The 18,321-nt window shown below is 39.9% G+C and overlaps 1 protein-coding gene across 2 annotated transcripts in view; it reads right to left on the bottom strand.

Annotated features, from left to right (window-relative positions):
* Positions 1–18,321, bottom strand: part of srgap1a (SLIT-ROBO Rho GTPase activating protein 1a) — a 143,965-nt gene that overhangs the window by 49,154 nt on the left and 76,490 nt on the right. For both annotated transcript variants that reach the window (XM_088646689.1, XM_088646690.1), the window contains exons 5-8: positions 13,635–13,817; positions 11,557–11,685; positions 5,826–6,047; positions 4,651–4,752 (exon numbers count right to left, since the gene is read on the bottom strand). In XM_088646689.1, the coding sequence (XP_088502815.1) occupies positions 4,651–4,752; positions 5,826–6,047; positions 11,557–11,685; positions 13,635–13,817 (636 nt within the window). The remainder of the gene's footprint in view (positions 1–4,650; positions 4,753–5,825; positions 6,048–11,556; positions 11,686–13,634; positions 13,818–18,321) is intronic.

Genomic DNA, 18,321 nt, shown 5'->3' with positions numbered 1-18,321 from the left:
AGATATGTTGTGTGCATCTTATGCTTGCAGGTTATGCCCTATGGCCAAGACATATGTTTAACGGCCATGTCATTGGCTGACTGTGACATGGATACTACAAGAGACGACATACAATAGGCAGAGCACTGCTGAAGGCAGGGTTAGGATTGATAGTTTACAGTTCTCGCTTGTGAGGTGCCTTTTTGCCTTTAGTGATGTGCTATTCCTCCAATCCCCTCTAAGGCGCTGGGGAATTTGGAGCATGTCAAAACAGAAAAGGCAAGAATGCTAACCACCATGCCACCACGTCTCCCCAATATCTCACACGTCCACATTAAATAAGACTTAAGTGCGAACATCCATAGAAACAGAGATTTACTTGCCAAGTTCCTTTATTAGAATGCGAAAGTAAATAAGATGAAAGAATGTCAGAGAACACAATTTTAAAGTTAACGGGACAAAAACATAATCCACACTTAAATCTTCCAGTTTTACGATCAGCCTCTGTAGTGCCATGAGCACATTTGGAGCGCATCTGCTTTGGATCAATTGTTTCAGATGTACAGTAAATATTGAGGATTCTACAGCACCTACAGTATATGTTGCTTTTATTTCTACACATTTCAGTACACAGTGACAGTATTTTGTTTCATTTGGCTTTTTCAAGGCAACCTCTGAGGAACAGCACAGGTGACTGTGACACCCCTGGGGTTTAATTACAAAATGGCAGCACCGTCGCAAGAACACGTAGCTTCTGTGGGACACGGGAACCACAGTCATAGACAGAGGTGCTAAACACTACACTCTCTTCATCTGGGAAATACGCCACTGATTAAAGAACCAAGGGCCCTGCCAGACCCAGTGTCAGTATTCTCAATGGGAACTCTCCAGTCTAAAAACTCTCCGGTCTGTAGGCAGTAGGAGCGAGCTTGTCATCCCATTACTGTTGTGCGGACAAAAACGCTTGGAGCAAAAAGCTGTTAGAGCATCATATATTATTCAGGAAAATAGTGGTTACTAGTGTTGGTTGCTACAGTATATACAATTACAAAGGCATTCTTGATGCTCAGTTATGTGCCTCGAGGCCACAAGACCATGGGTTCACATCTGTGGTATGTAAACAAATGTAGAATAATCTCAGTGCAGTAGGTACATGATAATGGTCACTTGTATTATGATTTGTCTGGAGTTTTACGGCAAGAAATTTTAGAAAAGAGGGAGGCACAGTGGTTAACAATGCTGTGTCACCCAGCAGACCAGACCTGGGTTGCTGTCTGCATGGAGATTAAATGTCCCCGGCCTGTTTCCATGGGTTTCTTCGAGTGCTCCCACAGTCCAAGGACGTACTGGTAAACATACTGCAATTTCAAAATGATCTAAATCTCACACCAAGCAAGGCAGTTTTAAAGAGCAAAGGACTTAATGAGAAAAAGCAAGCATGGCCACATTTAAAATGATACAAAACGCTAAGTTGGTCAAATGTATTAGCGCTTGACAACGCTTTGAATTATTTATTCTTTTACATCCAACAACCATGACAAGCATCTAATGGTTTTTCTGTATACAGGATCAGTTTACCCAACTAACGTGAATTTAAACTCACAAAATCGTTTTTTTGTGAGCAGACGCCACATTCCAAGGGAAGATGAAATTGCAGAAATAAACAAAAGCAGCAGTAGAAAATCACGAAGCGATCAGACAGAAAGGCTGTTCAAGCTACGCCTAGAAGCACAGAGGCAGCTAGTTCATTAAATTTAACTGCAAGCTACCACCCAGGCACAGGACGGTACGAGTCAACAGGACCACCTAAGGAACCACTTCTGCAGAGTAACAGCAGTGGCTGATGAGACCACTAGGCATCATGAAAGATTAATGGAGATCACTGGGAGCCCTGATATTGCGATCATCCAAAATAAGTATGACTGGGCTACAAGAGTGCAGATCACCCATCGATATACCTGACAGCACCCCTGGGAACTGAACAAAGGCTGTTTTTCTCTGGATAAATTTTAGTTATCTGTCTCGTTTGACAGCATGTGTACACAGGAGAACCTATGAAGAATTGCCTATATGTAGGGAAAAATAAAGGAAAAAGTGCACCTACACTGGCGGGGCTGCTGCACTGTCCTAAATGTTAATGTGAATGACTAGAAAATACTAAAATCACTACACTATTTACCCTACATACCAAATAGAGGAAAACCTAAATATCTTTAGGCTGTTTTTATGCTCTTTATGCCTATGTTTGAGCTAAAGGAGGTCACATCTGGTAGAGATCACTTAAGAAGTGAAAACTTTACTTGATCTGAATACTGCATGTAAGATAAGATAAGATCACTGTATTGGCCATATACAATTTCTTACTTAAGGAATTTGTCTTTTCCCACAACCCAGCTGGCTCTCCATGAGACACACAGACAGGGAGAGAGAAGCTTGGGGTCAGAGTGCTTGGTCAGCCATTGTACAGCACCCCTGGAGCAGTTGGGGTTAAGGGCCTTGCTCAGGGGCCCAGCGGAGTAGGATTCCTCTGACGGCCGTGGGATACAAACCAGCAACCTGCCAGCCACAGGCGCAGATCCGTAGCCACAGAGTCACTGCACCGCCTCTACTCACACCGTGCAATATTTTTTAACTCTGTCAGAAACCTGAAATAACATCTCATGAATCTTGGAGGGCATCTGAAAAGCGATTTCAGTAAACATCATTCCAAAAAGTAAAGATGAGCAGATTTTTTTCATTTAGAACAACATGGCTTTTAATACACTCATCATCCAAAAACAAAAAGTGAAATTTGTACGTTTCTGCAATTAAAGGATTTACTGCAAACAGATTTCAAGACAGAAGAAATGGAAAATAAATCATAATCCTGGACCTTCAAAGACCAGTGAATGTGCTTTACAGATGACTAGCGCACTCCTCAATCAGTGAGATCTGCTTATTCAAGAGGAGTACAAGATGGCGTGCAGATTCCAAGACATGTAACAGATGTTTTGCTTACTGACCTTTATGTTCTAGCAGATCGCAAGGCTTCGTAAGAAGTGGAAAGATAAAGAAACTGGAAGAAATTCAGATTTTCAAACTAAAATCCAAAAGTTTGAGCAGATTAAGCCTGGATAAATTCAACAGAACTCCAGGGAGACAAAATCATTTCTTTCTATTTCTTCCTCTACTGGTCGACATCATATTAAAAACGTTATAGCGGATGAGCTTCATATTACAGGATATGTGAAAATATGATAAAAAATAAATCACTAGACATTCAAGGCAAAATGTACTAGCTGATAAGGCAGCGACAGTACTAGTTTTAGCAAATTGCAGCTTCTTCACCTTGACAATGTCAAAGATCTCAGTATGGTGCTGAGAGTAATTAAAAGCTGTGCTCTGGACGATTAGTACCAAGAAGGTAATCTCAGAACAACGTCAGACAAGACAACAATTACAGTAAATTCAAAACTGAAAATCCACGCTGGCAAGGAAATAACCATGCTGCACAAATTACCCTTTTTAACAGAAGTACAGAAGATTTCAATTGACAGTTTTCCCAACTGTAAGGTAAAGCACTGGGTCAGGAGACAAATCCAGAGAAAACAATTCCCAATAAAGAATCCCAGTATGACAACAAGCTGGCCTGCACACAATTAGCATGGAGTTACATACAGTAAGTAATTAAAAGCTGATGTTAAAACAAAAACACTGGTCAACATAATAACGGCTTCAATCCAATGTTTAGTGCAAACACAGCTGAAGTCATCAGGCAGTCTATTTGTTCAAACAAATCCCTGTTTCACACAGTTTCAGTCAAACTCCACTGAACATTCTCCCACCAGGATCATCTTTGTTTCAAGTGATTTTAAGCCAAATGGAATCACTGCGGCATTCACAGATTATAGGAGCAAACCCATATTAAAGAGGAACTGCAGTCTCAATTCCTCAGACTGGTTATTACTGTAAATCTCGGTAACAAAATACATTCATGGACATTACAGAAAAAAATAAATTACAAAAATTTGAATTAACCACAAAACCTTTGGTATATTTTGAGAAAGTACTGAATGCCGCCATGGTGTCACAAGCCTGCATTCGAGTTCGCGGCCCTTCCTACTCACTAGTCACTGTGGTGACTGATGTACTGTGATGGACGAGCGAATAAGTACAGGTACTGTAGTGCGGCAGACATTTCACCGCAGAAATGTTCCAACTTGATCTGCCTGCAGAGTTAACAAGTTCCATTTATCAGCTATTAAAACCACCTCAGAAATCGAGAGCAATATTCCTACTGGATTAAAAGAGATGTACTCACAAGCCTGCTCGTTTACAATGTCATAGGGCCGTTTTTGCTCAGTGGACATTTTGTTGCCTCGTTTTTAAATCGCAGGACATGGCACTGCACATATCTGGAAATTTTGTATATTTTGTGAACTGGAGGTTTTCTAAATTACCGTGTACATATTACTTTTACTGTGGTTTGAAATGTACTCATCAATGCTGATTCTTTCTAACCTCAAAATATGAAAATAGCTTTGCAGCTCCCCTTTGAAACACAAGCAAATGGAATGCCAAACAGGGAAAAGTGTCTTTTTCTTTTCCTGAAGGCATCAGTCGGGGCTTGCTGATACAGTACGCCCGATGAAAGAGCACACAAGCTCGGAGGGCTCGTCTGTTGCGTCTTACCTCTTCATTCTCGATTTTAAGTGTCGTCAGGCGGGACTGCAACTGCTGGAACCGCAACATGAGCTCTGCTTGGACAGGTGGCTGGGCAGTGATCTGACACACCTGACAGGATAAGAGGGGGGCACTCTTTTACAAAGGTGAGCTTTTACCTGTAGCAGATTTTTATCTACTTTCATCCCTGTAAATACAAGTACAAGCTGAAGAACAACTACAGACTACAACTACAGCTTTACAAAATAATCCAAGTACATTAAAACTTCAAAATACAGTAGTAGATTACAATACAGTACGAATACCAATGACTCGGAGCACCAAGAATCGGTATCTGCATAAAAAAGGTCTTCTTATAACTACATTTTAATAACTTACCTTTAATAATCTAATTTCAAAATCATATATTCGGCTCTCACTACCCACTCTGCCAACATTACAATAACTTTTTCAACAATGAATTGAAAAAAATACTGTAGATTGACGAGTCTCCCTTATCACTGATACCAACCATTAGATGAGAACACACAGAATATTTATATTCATAGACTCAGAAATTACTCCCCATCAGCTGTCAAATCTATCATGGACTGTCTTGGTTAAACAATTCAATCTTCTTTCCATACCAAGACCAACTGATTGCAACTGTCAAGATGTCACCTTAATAAAAAGCTCAACAAAAACTGCAGTGTTGCTGTGAACATCAATGCTTGTTGGTGCTGCTAGAAATCATGGGAAAGAGCAAAAAACAGAGAGAAGGAGGCAAGACCAAAGCAATGGGGCTGAAGACTGCTCTCAGGGACTATGGTATCTATCTATACAACAACAGAGTGCAGTATGATGTGCAGGACAGAGTCTCTTATACTGTATTCCTTTTAATCTAATAACCCACTGCAGTAGCAGGTACAGGACACAGCTGCTTAGATTCCATTAACCCATTACAGTATGATGTACAGTACAGAGCTCTTTATATTCTAAAACCTAATGCAGTACAAGGTATAGGACAGAGTACGTTATATTCCTTATATTCTAATAACTCACTGAAGTATTCGGCAGAGGACAGAGTTCTTTATATTCTAATAAACCACTAAAGTAGGAGGTACAGAACAGAGTCCCTTATATTCTAGAACCTAATGCAGCACAAGGCACAGGACAAAGTTCCTTACATTTGACACTGAACTGACCTCATCCCCCATGTGGGACTGGAACTCAAACTTGACAGGAGGGCAAAAGGCAGTGGGGTACATTTCCATGAACCTCTGCCTGTCGCTGCGCGGGTCCAGGCTGTCCACAGCGTTCTCAATGATGTCCAGACCCTCGTGCCGTGAAGTCTCTAAGTTGTATTCAGCAGAGAGATAGGTCCGTAGCGCCCGATTCAGACTGGCATGGTACCCCAAATCACAGCACTAGACATAGAGAAGGAAAGAATCATCATCTTCAGAGAATCCTTTTTAAAATAAAGTTTAATCCACAACAAGACATTGAACCACAAGATACTGAATTTAAAATGAATAGGGTTTATAATTGTGAGCTGACTAACCAATTCAAACAGAACTGATATCATATGTTTGGCATTGCTATAAATGATAAGTGAAATCTAGGTTAAGCAGATTATAACATCAGCTATGTACTTTATTAGGAAAACTCTGAGGTGGAGGGATAGTACTAACAGTTCTTTAAACAAAGGGTGCATCATTAGCAAGCATTTGTAACACAGGCGCCTATGATTTCCTTGCATCTACTTGTGTTTTTAAGCGACTCCACCTGTCTGATTAACTGATTCCAGGAGCCTGGGAGATATCTTGTCAAAGAGCTTAGTCAAATGGTGCTGCAACATACTGTATACACCCAAAATATACTGTATGCAACACAGATATTATTGAAGCTGCCAACCAGTTAGCTTTCTGCTTCCCCACATTTCGGTGTATGATGAGAGGTCACACATTGTCAGCAGCCCACCAGAGCATATAATAAAATACCAGATAACCCTGGCAACTAAAATAAACACATAGCTGATGTCTTACAAAAGCTTTGAAGAAAAGATGAAATTTCAAGCACAGCTAGGTCAAATTCAATTCTCCTTCAGCAATATCAACCTTTAGTTAAGCCTTTATGGGAATACAGAAACCACAAAAGGCAAGCGCATTGTGCCTTTTTCAGGTTTCCCTAGTAACACTACAAAATAGAACATTATTCCATGTGAAAGCAGTGTCGCAGGTAGCTCTTGTTAGAAATAAATGTGTTTTTCAAGAATCCAGAGCACCCAGATCATCATGCTGGGGTTTACAGTTTACTCTGTTCAATGCGTTATGGGCAGACTGCAACAAACCACATGCATACCCGGTCACCAGACAATGGACAACTGAGACAGAACCTGCTTGTCCTAGTGTACGTGCCATTAAAAACGCCTCTGTAGAATGTACCTTCAGTAGATGCTGGCCTGCAAGAGATTTTAATGAACGTGTGCCTTCCTCCAGCAAATCTGTGCAAAATCATACCTAGCAAAAGCACACCAAAGCATAAAGCGCTGCACTCCTACAAGACACATTTGAAATTCTATCCCGTGGCAGAGTAAAAGTGCAACCAACTAACTCATACACCAGATCCACTTGCAAGAACATGTCTTCTCTATACTAAACCTCTCACTGTTGCCAAGGTGTAATCTCCCGTCAGCATTTTCAATTCGTTGCAACAACGTCACAGACTACCAGACTAATCTTTATGTAGGAACAGCACAAAGCACGCAAAAGCTCAGATTCTGAATTCTGTTCATTTCAGACTTTAAAGAAATCCGAAGGCAAACGCCTTGAAAACGGAGATCGTATTTTCTACAGTAAATATAGTGCTTCACTGTATAGAGAAGGGGTCTACAGAAACGTTAAGTCTGTGCTTGTTTACAAAATTCCTGTTTTAATTATGATGTCTACCAACACATTTCTCTTCCACTTACTTACCCGCGTGCACCTGCATGTTTCTCAACACCAAGTTTGCCTTGGCTGATCATTGCAACTTTGCTGATCATTGCAATTTTCTAATCAAAACAAACTCACTTTCATAATCACACAAGTCCAAAGTTCCCTTGACCTAACCCGCCTGCCACTGGGGCAGGAAACAGTACTCTGATGAGGAACAAGAAGGATAGGACTATTCCACTCAGATAATGGCAGGCAGGCGCTGCCTGAGGAGTCTGCTGAAGTTACAGTCAGGATCAGAGGGAAGCATATGAAGTTCCTGCTAATGGCATGCTGGCCACTATGAAGCACAATATGAATCTACCGGTCTATACAGGAAACAGCTGGCTAGTTCATATTCTCTTGGTGGAGTAAACTGACTCTATAATAGAGAATCTGGAGGAGAAACAGCCTACTGTCGTCTGGCCAACAATGTGGTTAGAGCAATTAAGTCTGTATTTTGAAATGATTTTTCTGCTTTAGATGTGCAGTGGCCTGCCAGCTAGACTAACGTGGATCCGAAGAACAATATGTATTCCATCCATCTATCCAACCGCTTACTGCGGTGGTAACAGGCTGAGCAGGGCAGACTTCCAGACTTCCCTTTCCCCATAAACAGTCTCCAGCTCCTCCTGTGGGACTCCCAGGGCGTCCCCAGGCCAGCCCTAGAGTCTCTCCCCAGTGGGCTGTACCCAATACACTTCCAGCTGGAGGCTCCCAGGAATCATCCTCACTGGATCTCCGGACCACCATAACTGGCTCCTCTTGATCTGGAGGAGCAGGAATTCTGCCCCAAGGTCGTCCCAGATTGCCGAGCTCCTCGACTTGTCATGGACAGTAAGGGGGAAACCCAGCAGCCCTACTTAATTTTAATTTCTGCCTCACTCCCGTGATCTCATTCTTTCGGCCACTACCCACAGCCTGTGACCATAGGTGAGGATGGAAAGGGCAGACCAGACTTCCCTTTCCCCAATCCCCATAAAAATGAATTCTGGGATACGCAGCTCCCATGGTTCCCCATGGTCACGGTCCTCTCCTGGAAAAGAGTGGCTTTCTCTCTCCACCTAAGGGGGTCACGGCTGCCCCAAGTGGAGGAGTTGAAGTGCCTTGGGGTTTTGTTCACGAGTTGAGAGTAGACTGGATCGACCGGAAAGATCCGGAGAGTTCCGGATCGACCGGAAAACTGAGAGCTTCATCTGAAAAACTCAGCTCCCGCTTCAACACCATGGTTCGGTACAGAGTCCGCATTCCTGCAGCCACTGCACCAATCCACTGGTCAATCTCACATCTGCTCTATCCTCAACTTGTGAACAAGACCCCAAGTTACTTAAACTCCTCCCCTCGGGGCAACTGTTCCCCCCTCAACTGAAGAGAGAAAGTCACTCTATTCCAGGAGAGATCCATGACCTCAGATTTGCAGGTGGCGTCACACTCGGTATCCCAGAGTTCACTTTTATGGGGATGGGAGCGGCTGTTGAATTCTGAATTAGGTAGTGATCTGAATGGTTGCATACTAATGCAATGGTGTACTTTCATCAGTTAGTGAAAACAAGATGACACTTTAGTAATACACCAGTGCTTCTATTTCAAAACTCTGCCAATGGTTTCATTATAAAAGCGTATTGTCAAATATTTTGTTATGCATGTCTCCCCAGCTCTGGTCCCTGAATACTGTAGACTTTCTCTTTTCATTCATATCTCCTAAATTAAATTACTTAAATTTAATTTAACTGATTTCCCAGGTTTAAACCGAGTAATGCCTTAAAGTGACCTACAAATGTTGCAAAGCAAGGCTGAGAAAAAATAAAATAAAATATGAACATGTAAAAAACATGTAGGCTCTTACAAACCAGGTATCAGAAAAGCGCAAAGCCATTCTACTGCTTTAAAAAAAAACTCGAGAATAATCAGATGCCAAACTAATTAATGCTGCTTTCACAGTGTCTTTCCATCTGCAAATGTGTATTGAGGAAGCTGATTAAAAAAATGAATTTTAATGCTGCTATTGCTGGCTGTGACTTCTGGTAGACATAACGCTCATTAACTTTCTCTTTTAAACTGTTTCAAAGCACGACAAGCAAAAAAAAAATGTCTCAAGGTAAAACTACGAGGATACGCTGTTTGATGATGTACAGTAATTCCAGCACAGTACAGTGCTCTATGTTCTAAAACTACCAACCAGCAACATGAAGTGATTAGGCAAAAAAAAGGCAAAACTAAATGAAAAAGTGCCTTGCATGTTTGACGTTAAAGCCCATCATACTGATTTCTATGAACTTATGAGAAATAAGGGACACAACCTCAAATCCTCTTTAAACATGAAATATTATAAGAGCTCTATAATGGCAGTATGGTGGCACAGTAGCTAGTATTGCTACCTCGCTGTGCTGGGGCCCAGGTTTCAATTCCGGACCTGGGGTGCTATCCGTGTTCGTGTGGGTTTCCTCTGGTGCTCTGCTTTCCTCCCACAGTCCAGGTTAAGTGGCTTCTGGGAAAACTGGCCCGGTGTGAGCGTGTGCCTGTCTGTGTCTGTGTGCCCCTGCGATGGACTGGTGTCCTGACCAGAGTGTATCCTGCCTTGCGCCCCTTGTTTGCCAAGATAGACCCCAGCTCCCCACGACCCTGAATTCTAGGTGCTATCAGAAAATGGACAGATGAACTAGCTCTATTATATTTAGTTTTAGAATCACACAGGTAGGCGTGACACTCCGGATGACATTGTGTTCTGAAGCCTCTGTGTATTTAGAGTATTTATGGCACGAGGCAGAAATCAACTCACTACACTCCAATAGAAATGATTTAATAATTTAGGTTTTTAGAATATTTTTACAGATGTACTGTATAATTTATACCTACTTTGGCAACTCACTAATCTGAGTGAGTCATTCAGGCTGCATGAATCATTTAGTGAAGTATTGTAGTAAAAAGATCTTGAGTAGTTCCTACTTTGAAGCAGTATGTGGAGCCAACTTTCAAAGCAAAAACCTTAGGGCAAAGATTTCCATACCTGCCAATAACCTACAGTAAGTTACTGTATTCTCTCTCTTTGTACTCAATTTACAGTCTCATATGACACCAATGTGACACTTTTTAAGTAAAGAAAGGGAATAAAGCCAGGTTCATCTTAAAAGAGAAAATAGTTCTTTAAGGGAGTATCCAATGACTCATCTAAGCCTGGCCAGAGAAGGATAATACTATATTTTAACAGTAACTGGTATATCCTTCGGCAAGGACTCTTTCCGTTAAATGCCAAGTGCTGTATAAAGGACTGCTGAATACTTTAACCTATCAATTGGTACTGGGGTGGGGTGCAGATAAACTTATAGATGGGAATACCCAGCTAATATAATTGCAAAAAAACACATTATCCCTTACTCAAATGTGAACAGATCAGTCTAAGAACAGTAAGAATCAATACTCATTACATTTTCTTTACTTAAGGAGCACCTAAACAGTTTTAATCTTAAAAATGTTCTAAAGAGCATAGGAGGATCAATAACATCTGATACATGCATAGGGCCTGACACAGTTCTGATACAATCGTATTTAAAAAAAAAGAAGTTTTTTTCATGATACCCATTCTGATAAAATGGAATGTCAATAAAAGTAGAAAAAGTATCACGAAGTTAAAACACTATAATTACAAAACGCTAAAAGACATCCACCTCTAGAGTGGGAAGCATAACTGGTAATACTTTTTTGATACTGGAGTAAATGTTCTCAAAACATCCTTCACATAATGAAGCTGGACTTATGATTTGTGAGTGCTGATACTACGCAGAAGAGTATAACAATAAAACATTCTGAGAAGGTCATGAGCTCTTTCATTGGGAAAATGTTTCTTTTTCTGAAACATTAGAAAAAGAAAACCCTGAAGTCTATTTTGGTACAATTCATTCGCACTCTTCAGTTTATTGCAACTCTTTACTAAAAATAAATCAGCAAGAGGGCTTCCAATACTTACATCAATTAAATCAGACAGATCGTGAATATAATACTTGAAAACAGAAGAGTTTGTCGCTTCCAGAGTCAGGAGGTATTCATTCCGTGCTTTGATAGATTTCAGCTTGTTTTCGGAGTACTTGGCTTGTCGCTGACAAAAACAAAAAGACATAAATGACCATTAAACCATTAAAAAAGACCTTTAATGACATCTGAATCTGGTTTTTGTCCGATAACAATAGACTTTTATTGAAATGATAAAACCATTTTATGAGTTTCCTATATAAAAACCTGATAAATATGTGGCAATCCAACTTGTTCCTTAATCGGGGCCCAGAAAGGTTTTCATTTTTCTTGATTTTCAAGAAGGAAAGAATGTAATTGTTTCTAGCTGTCTAGAAATCAAAGTTCACTTTTACTATCATGACGCAAGACTCCTACCTGAGCATTTGAAATTCTGAACAGATTTCCCACACAGGGTTCCAACATTCAGCATGTCAGGAAAAGAGTATACAAGGAACACCATATAGTAGTTTATTTCTTTTACATGGAAATACACCAGACTAGTGATAAATATCATAGGGAATTATCCACACTGTGTCAAAGAAACTGCATGAATCTGACAAATGCTTACAAATGGTTGGAAAGCCTAAAAAATGGACTGAAAATGTAGGTACATTTACATTTAGGTACATTTTTCAATGCCTCCCAATATCAAATGAGTGCAAAATCTGATACTGGATAACTGGAAATTAGGAAAAGAACATAATCCATCTCACACTGTCTTATTAAGCCATATGAAATGAACCTAACTTTGGCTGAAGTCAAGAGTTTATGGTTTGACAGTGCTTATTTACAGTAATAATGGTTTTAGCAACAATTGAAATGACAAAAAAAATGACAAAAGGTCTTCAAAAAGTCATCAAAATGTAACACTCATTACTCTCCTATCTATATATATATCCTGAATTTCACTAGAGAATGTTTCAAACTCTTCTTAAAAGTATTTCAAAATTAAACTCTCAGTAGTATATCTGGTGACTTTAAAATGGAGCTTGATTTAATGTAAGACTTCTTACATGACTTATTACTTCTCACTTCTCAAGTTTAAATTGTTATCATGACTGGTGTTCTTAAATTCACCAATCATGCAATATTGCAAGAAACCGGTTTAGCTGATTATTACTATCTCAATCTGTACTGTATAGGCTATGACATGAACTGAAAGAATTCTTTGGTGCACGAAAAGCATAACATACAGGAAGACAAGACAAATGTATTTCTATGCAGGGGATTATGCTGAGAAATGGTTTGCTTATATCATAACTATTATATAAAAAATATTATTTCAGATGGCCTATGCTATTATACTTATTGAAATATCCCTGTATTGTTTTAAAACAGGATTAAGTGAGAAATCACAGCTAAATCAGATTATTAGGTACTATTGTCAATATGCTAGATCAGATCAAATTGTGAAGATCCTCAAGACTTGTAAATATGTCACTCAGAGAAACATAAGTATCTTGGTACTGGAATAAAGTTAGAGTGAGCTGGGCTACACGTGGATGTCTGATGTTTTACTGGCCACTGGAAAAAAAAACTGTCTCAAACAAACATCTCTTAGGTTAACGCACTGTTGTTCCCTTTTTTGGTTCTGCATGGCTTTATGGTGGTTCAGCATGGGGAGGCAATTGATAATAGGAGTTCTGAGAACACAAGTCATCCCCTAACACTCATTTCTCCTCAGGAGGAAAGGTCTCTCTTCCAGGATGCTGGAATAGACTAGCCAGTCTTTTAGCAACTTCCTCCTTCCCCGACGATCAAAACAGCATTAGTCACTGCCAAGAAAGCCATTCTCTTTAGTCATTTCTTTACAGCGAGATCTAAAAATGTAGAATGACCAATGACTCATGCTGCTGATCCATACTTTAAGTGTTCTGCTCTACCATTGTTCGGAAAGTGTGTAAGGCAGTTTGATGACATGAATCCTCCATCATTCTGTGAAACAAACTAACAAAAGGGGTCCGCCGAAGAAACTGGTCAAGTTAGGCCCCAGTGGAACTGCACTTTGTCTTAATGTGAGGCGAAGCTTCCTACTTTCTCCTTCATCTTCTCGATTTTCTTGACAGAGCTGCGTCTCTGGTGCTTCTCCTCCATGCGGATGCTGAAGACAGGGTCTCCCGATCGCCCGATTTGCTTTCCCTCCTGTTTCTCCGCCTCCTTCAGCTTGCACTCGGCACTGATGCTCTCGGTGTGGTACATGTGGTACGTCTTCATGACCTGCGTGCAGGGAAGACGAGTCACATATTACACCACAGTAAGACTTGGACACAGGATACTGTACATCACACTCCCTGTCAGCTAACCAAGATGTACAGCCCCTGCAGAGGACAGAGTATATGACGACGAAAACAACAACACCAAGAGGAGGAAGAGGAAGAAGAAGAACTTTTATTAAGAAAGCACCTCACAAAAGCATATATATATATATACTAGGAATGCTTTTAGCTACCAGTAATAAAACTATCACAAGAAAACAGTTTACTAAAGAACCCCCAACACCTGAACAGTGGATCAATGTTGTGGCGAAGATTTATATAATGGAAAAGATCACCTTTTCTCTTAGGTTACAAGTGGAAAGGTTTAGCAAATACTGGCAAGCCTGGATTGGGTTTATAGCCCCACTGACACCTGATTTTGTTCTGTGAAAGAGGAAAAAACAGCCTTTTTTTTAGATTGTTGGCTATTTGTCGTGTTTTTCCTGACTATATTTCTAAATGTAACCTCTCATGTCTGCTGGCGTAATGTAAATAGTTAATTTGATAAACCAAAAATACATCATATAACCGAAACACAAAAGATGAAAGCAGTAAATTCTTCTTATTTTGTATTATGTTGTATTTGTAGATCAGTTCATCGTGAAATAAAAAACTTAAAAACAAAGAACGGACCTTACCAAACCCAAGGACACTGTGTTTACAGTAGTGATAAAGAAAAAGCCAAACATCATACAATAAAAAGGAAAAGAAAAAAAACAACATACAGTATAAGAGAGAAGGCAGGGCAATCAGACATGGGCTCTGGCAAAAAGGTGAGTTTTCAGTTTACATATGAAAAGATTCTGTCTCTCGAAGAGTCAGTGGACATGAAAAGACACGGTCACCCTATGTCCAAGGTATCGTCCTTTATCCTTATCTAGGATTGTGATTTCCACTTAGAAAGCTGGTGAAATCACATGGCTGGATGGGACCTGAGTAATGGCACTAGGCAGAATAAGAGTCCCCTAAAGCAACAGTGCACAAGTGGCAGAGTGTGAGCAGGGCAGACTGGACTTTACTGGCCCAGGGCTTTCTGCGAAACAGAGACTCATCTGACTTCACAGGAGTTTGCAGACTTGTAATCACATCTGTAAGAGATAAACGATTCCTCCATCTGGTGCCTTCTTAAAAGGCACCATAACGCTTGCAAAGCATCACAAGATGAAAGGCTTCAACAGGTGGACACGTTGGAGCACCATGTCAGTAGGAGGTCATTTGCCCTGCACAAAATATCAGTCGTAGTTTTAAAGGCAAGTCTTAAACAACTGTTAATTCCAAACAGGACACGTGTATACAGTGATACAAAAATTCCAATTTTAAAGTGTTGTTCTTTCTAATGGGTCCAGGATGTGTATACGCCAAGGCACTGTGCAATACATGAAAACCTAAAGGAACAGGCTTTAAAGGAACTTTTTAAACAGATAAACAGTGCTATGTTCCACAATGGCAACAGGAAATACTACAGCCATTCATATTTGTTAAATAAATTACAGGAATGGAGCAGTCAGTGACTATACAGCAGATGTTGACACGGATACACAAAACTAAAAAGATGCTCTTTGGTCAGAGTCTGACCAAGTGCAAAGCATCCTGTTTTAAATTATGACTTGTGGTTTCCTGGGCAGAATCGCAAAGACCCACAGCATTGCTAAATGAAAAAAAAAACAGCATACTGGTGCACACAGTTCAAATATGAGTAAAGAATCCAGTAAACTGCATACCAAGTATTTTATGTATATAAAGGATAATAACTTACACAAATAGCTTTACATTGGAAGGAGTATGCCATAAAAGTTCAAATCATATTGACTGTCTATTAAAACACACATTTCATTATTCAAAAAGGTATACTGACAACCTAAATAATGCGAACATTACGACTTCTGTGGTTTAACCTAAAATACGAAAAAGAACTTGTCAGAAGTCAGGTCTTATTTGACTTTACATAAGTGAAAACAAAACTGCAGTGTAGGTTTGTCCGCAACATTCTTCTCTCCATTCAGACATAAGTTAAGTATGTCACAAAATTAGGGAAATCTTTTAAAAATAAAGAGCTGTTAAGCCTACCCGTCCTTCTTTGTAGTTTCATAAAATACCTATGGGAGAAACTGGGAGACTGTATTCTCAACTTTGAAGTCTTTTTTTCACCCTGCAGCACAACCACCTAAAGGTCACAAACCATATGACAGCAGTGACTGAAAAGAATGCCAAAGGCTTGTGGAAGGAAACTATCCCAGCAACTTATCATTAGCCTTTTCAAGTACAGTAATAGCTGCCTTCTGAGCCTGTCCTGTAATTTCACTTCTAACAAATCACGAGAAGGCTTTGAGTGTCATGAACTAAATAACAAAGAAAAGAAACATACATGGCAAAACTCACAGAAAATAATTTTCCCCCACCAAGTCCAAATGCACTGATTTAAAAAATATACTGCGTATTTGAACATTTTATTGAAAGCGTTGTGTATCAATTAACAATGTGCTTATTTAAGATGCCGTTTAAGGTTTCATGGTGCAAGAAACTAGAAATGTGTCCACCTGCACCTGCAATAAGAAGCAAAAAAAACCCCAAAACTGTGCTCCAGTGACATCAATCAACCCTTTTTATTAGACTTTGGTACATTAACAACAAGTTCTGAAATTGACAATAGCCAAAGCACCTAATGTTGTACGACTACGTCTGTTTGTTATTAATTTCTGCAGGAATCCTTTTTGTTTCTGTGAACTGAAATAAGCTGCCATGCTGTATATAATTCTCTGTGGCTCTTTTGACAAAAAGATCATCAGCATTGCACTTTAGTCTTCGCATATGTGGCTTTCTTAAACACTGTCATGCCTGTTAAAAAAGTAGTACTGTGAAACTAGATCCAATATGGTCAACTGAAGTGCAGAAACTCAAATGATGAATCGCCCAACTCAAGATGGTGGTAAATGTAGAAAACTATTTTCCCTATTTTAACTATGAAACCCTTCAAAATACTGATCTTTGGTAGACTACAATAATAACACTATCTATGAAAACAGAATATATTGTTTCATTTATAAGATAGAAGATATTTAATAATACTACAATATGATCATATTAATACACAACAGAATACATATCAGTGTCATTCTGATATGAATGTGCTGGGTGATAAGTGAAACTAAAAATTTAACTAAGGTTAGAACTCCACTTTCTTTTTTTTTCTATGAAGATGACTGACTATTAAAGATGCATAAATGGTATAGATTCCCCTTCACAAATTCTCCTGATCTGTATTTCTTCACAAAGGCATTTTTTTCTTTCATTGTTTTGCTCCATTCCTCATGTACAGCGTGTGTGGTGGTTAACACATATCACTTCTGTTCCGCCAACTAAAATGTGAGCTGTCAAGAATTGTTAATGTCCACTGTGGACACTGCCACCATTTAGTACATGACTTGAAGCTACAAAATCCAAATAAAATATTGTATCCACTCACAGCTGACTACTGACTCTGCCCTCTATCATGCAATGAAACAAAACATCTTCATCTTGAGGGATATGACGATACCTGATGTATGTCTTGCATTATTGTAGTATTATTGGGGCGGAGCGGTGGCTCTGTGGCTAAGGATCTGCGTCTGTGGCTGAAAGGTTGCCGGTTCCTGCAGCCAGCAAAGGAATCCTACTCCGTTGGGCCCCTGAGCAAGGCGCTTAACCCCAACTGCTTCAGGGACGCCGAATAAATGACTGACCCTGCACTCTGACCCCCAGCTTCTCTCCTTGTCTGTGTGTCTCATGGAGAGAAATTTGGGGTATGCGAAAAGACAAATTCCTAATACTAGAAATTGTATATGGCCAATAAAGTGATCTTATCTATAACTCATAACGCCACCCACTGTATTAAGCTAATTTATCCTTTAACAAAACTTTAACAAAAGATGAATGACTGTAGTTGAATCAATACAGAAAATGCTGTCCATTTTTTATTTAATTATCACCTTCCATACGATACAAAGAGATGCTGCACAAAAACAACCTGCAGGCAAATTCAACAGTGAATGAAGGAACAAGCCGAGGCGAAGGAGTGAAAATAAAATCACCTCTGTATAACAGCAGTGGTGGTCAGACAAAGTCGCACGTCGGAATTAATTCCAGTTTGTAGAACTGCAGTCTTCCATTTCAGTACAAGCATAGCCTAACAAAGATGCAGTGACTGTACTGACAAGAGTACAGCATGACAACCCTATCATTTATTCAGTTTAGAGAGACTGTAACAGCCACAAATAAAAAGGCCTGCTTTTCTAGGGCAGAGGGAGTTGATCAAATGGAGAGCGAAGGATAGGGGTGGAAACTGTATGGAAGTGCATTTAAAACTGAGAAGAGAAGGCCCTTCTTTACATGAAGAGTTGTAGAGGTATTGAACAAGGTACCCAAGTATATTCTTGAAGCTGAAGCCCTGGCTTCTTTCAACAAACAGCTGGGTGCGATCCTTGCTAGAA

The sequence above is a fragment of the Lepisosteus platostomus genome, chromosome 9, assembly GCF_059453375.1.
Source record: "Lepisosteus platostomus isolate fLepPlt1 chromosome 9, fLepPlt1.hap1, whole genome shotgun sequence".
Taxonomy (NCBI): domain Eukaryota; kingdom Metazoa; phylum Chordata; class Actinopteri; order Semionotiformes; family Lepisosteidae; genus Lepisosteus; species Lepisosteus platostomus.
This window is presented reverse-complemented; position numbering and strand designations above follow the sequence as displayed.